General features: G+C 49.0%; 1 protein-coding gene across 1 annotated transcript in view; it reads right to left on the bottom strand.

The window, feature by feature from the left end:
• The window catches only part of LOC109379113 (potassium voltage-gated channel subfamily H member 1-like), a 143,749-nt gene extending 142,753 nt beyond the window's left edge, over nt 1–996 (bottom strand). The window contains exon 1 of the mRNA XM_019635460.1: nt 671–996. Within this exon, the coding sequence (XP_019491005.1) occupies nt 671–749 (79 nt within the window). The 5' untranslated portion in view covers nt 750–996. The remainder of the gene's footprint in view (nt 1–670) is intronic.
• Between the last annotated feature and the right edge of the window lie 2,297 nt (nt 997–3,293).

The raw sequence follows: 3,293 nt of genomic DNA, 5'->3' as shown, positions 1-3,293 counted from the left end.
AGCCAGCTCTGCACCTGTGCCCTCCACTTCCCACCTGTGTCCAAGAAATTCTTCCCCTCAGGAGCCTTGACCTCTAAGGCGGTGGGTGGGTGGGTGAAGAGGTGGAATCTGGCAGCCTACAGCACGACCCTAAGTCCCCACATCCCTACACCTCGGACTTTTACGGAAGGTAGAGAGAGGCGGCAGCATCCTGCCATCCCTGGGGACCGGGACCAGAGTTGCCCTGCTCTACTGCTGGCACCCCCCGTGGGGAGGCGGCGCCTCGGGAGCAGCAGCCGGGGCGCCCTGAGAGCCTTCGCGGAGGGGTGGAGGCAGTACTGATGGAGAATGCGCTGCCGCTCCGGCTCCTGCCCGATCTGCGTCCAGCCTCCCATCACTTTTTCCAGTACTTTGCTCATCATCTGTCAAGCTCTCTGGGGAGACAGAGAAGGTGGGAGAAAGCCCACAGGCATCCCCAGGAGAGCTCTCTCCTTAGAACGGGGGCCCGTCAGACCCCGCCCCGCCCTGCCCACCTTTCCCGTCCTCCGGGAGGCAGCCCGGGCGCCCGCGCCGCGGCTCCCAGCAGAGCTCTGGGTTCTGCTGCATCTGCTGGCGCCGAGCGGCGGGAGGCGACTGCAATAAAGGCACGGATAAAAAGCCTGGGTAACTAAAACTCGAATGCACCTCTTACCATTGGACCGCCGGACAATATTCTCCAGAAACGTGTTCTGCGGGGCCACCAGCCCCCTCCTGCCCCCGGCCATGGTCATCCTCCCGGCTGCTCGGGGTCTCGGGAGCGTCCCGGCGCGGCTTCTCACCGCAGCAGGAAGAGGGGCGCGGAGCCCGCGCGCGATCCCGCCTCGAAGCGCCCCATGCGCCCCACGGGGACCCGGGCTGGCAGGGGCGGCGGCTCCCTCCGGCTGCCACCCTCGCGCCCTCTTCGCGCCTCCCTCCCTGCGGCCGGCCTCGCAGTGCACTCGCACAGGCTCGCCTCGCCGCAGCCGCCTGCAGGTGGGCGGAGGGAGACGCGGCGCCTGGGCCAGCGGCGCCCCCTACCGGGCTCGCGCCCCGAGCCCGCCGGCGGGAGACCCAGCCCGAGTCCCGCGGCCGTCGGGAGGCCGCGAGAGGCGGTGGGCCAAGGCTGAATGAGCAGCGCCACCGTCTGGGCACAGCCGAGAAATGCGTTCAGGCTGGGAGGAGAGGAGGGCACCAGGAGCAGCTTTCCTGGTGGATTCATGCCCAACAAAGACACCACGAGTCTTGGAGGGTATGATGACTCTCCTCCTTTCTTCTGTTTCAGGCCGGACCCCCTGGGACCTCTGAAGCTCTTGGAACACTTTCCTGCCTTCTCTTCTGGTCTCTCAGCCTCGTTTGTAGAAGTTGCCCCACTTCAATTCTCAAACCAGGGTTTTACCAATAATTAATGAAGTTGTAAGAGGTCAGACCTGCAGACTGACTGACTGAGCTCCAGAACAGCTCAGTTGTGGTGTTTTTAAAGGTAACCAAAAGCCAGATGCAAGCTCCGACATTCGGTAAATTTGCTGACTGACTGACCTGATTTCCACTCTATCCAGTGACTATTTTACCAAAAAGACAAGAAAAAAAATTATATACATATATATATATATCCAAAAAATGTATACATATTTTAAGAAAGGAAAAAACTGTGTTAAAATTGTAATACAATGACTGACACTAGCATTTATTTGATTAACACCATTTTTTGAGCGAACGTCCTACTACACATTGCTACCATAATTCAATTCAACTTTGAAAAGTACTACATAGATAACATCTGTTAAAATGTGTACCTTTCTTCGGTATATATATATATATATATATATATATATATATATATATACACACACACACATATATATATGTATATATATATATGTGTATATATATATATATATATATGAGTTTTTTAGCTGAAGCACAACCTAGTATGATCAGTGCGTAAGGTTAACAAACAGGAACAGACTGTCTGACAGACATCAAAACTGTGGACTTGTCTCTGAGCGCAAATGCTTGGTGTAGGAGTGTGGAGCGGGTAGCTTCCCCAACTTTAACATTAATTAATAACCACAGCCTTGACTTGAAGGACAGTCCACACTGCACAGGATGAGGTGCTGGTCTCCACACCTGCCCCCTGTCACAATGAAGAGTCACATACACCAAAGGTTCCTGGGAAGGAGCTCAGACAACCATCCTTCGTTCATTTATTTTGGAAGATTTCTACCTGCACATACTCTGTGCCTGTTCTTTTACTATATGTCCCCAGTGAGTGTGGCCAGAGACTATCTGTGCCCCAAACAAGGAATAAGTTGATAGTTTTCTAGTTAGTTCCAGGCTGGGTCAACAGTCAACACAAAAATGTTAAAAGGAAAAAAAAACTGAGATTGCAACCTCAGTTGTCCCGGTTAACTGCCTTGACATATCCTATTATTGTACTGCAGATACCCTGTCTCCATTTATCAATATCAAAAATAGAAGAACTAATTCTTGTCCAGCAATCAGTTGCTGTGAAGATCAAAAGTAATTATGTACCCTAAAATATAAAATGCACTCTAAATTGTAAAGTGTTATAGCAAGGTCAAACATCATTAGAGTAGGTAAATAAATTGGCCATTAAAACATCACCCTTTGTCTCATCTTGTGCAGACACAAAGTAAACTGACTGTTTTAGTAGAGTTAGGTAAGGCTTGCATAGGCTTTGAAATTAAAGTAATGAATGATACGCATCTTCTAACACATTCTAACCAGCACATCTGTCACTGGAATTAGACCTATGATTTCTTAAACCCTAGCTCCGTCTAGTGGTTCTATGTTCTATTACAAATGAGATAACAAATGGTAGTTGAACAGAACTTACTCTGAAATGTATTTGGTGCCTAGTTGGCTCTGTGGTGTCTGCCCATTTCATTTGAGTAAGTTCATTTAAATAAGTCTCTTTAAGGTTGTTATCTACTGTAAAAAACATGCCCAAGGGAAGATTTTTCATGACAATATTAAAACTCATCAAGCAACCTCATACGCCTGCCTGTGAGAGGAAGATAAAGGAAAAAATGGGGGTAAAGCTGTCATACAGACTTAATAAAATTTCTCAGATTTTAATGAGCTATCATGTTCTGTGGCTCAGATAAAAAGAAAACAGATGATACTCATTTGAGGTGAGAGGTATTAAAGCCTTGGTAGGCTACCTGATAAGGAAAAGGAACAAGGAGATATCTTCCATTTTAATTTTAAACTACTACAGTGGTTCTCAGCCCACACTGTGTGTGTGTGTGTGTGTGTGTGTGTGTGTGTGTGTG

Source organism: Hipposideros armiger, unplaced genomic scaffold (genome assembly GCF_001890085.2).
Source record: "Hipposideros armiger isolate ML-2016 unplaced genomic scaffold, ASM189008v1 scaffold_22, whole genome shotgun sequence".
Classification (NCBI taxonomy): Eukaryota; Metazoa; Chordata; class Mammalia; order Chiroptera; family Hipposideridae; genus Hipposideros; species Hipposideros armiger.
The sequence above is the reverse complement of the archived record's forward strand: the minus strand, read 5'-3'. Positions and strand labels throughout refer to the sequence as shown.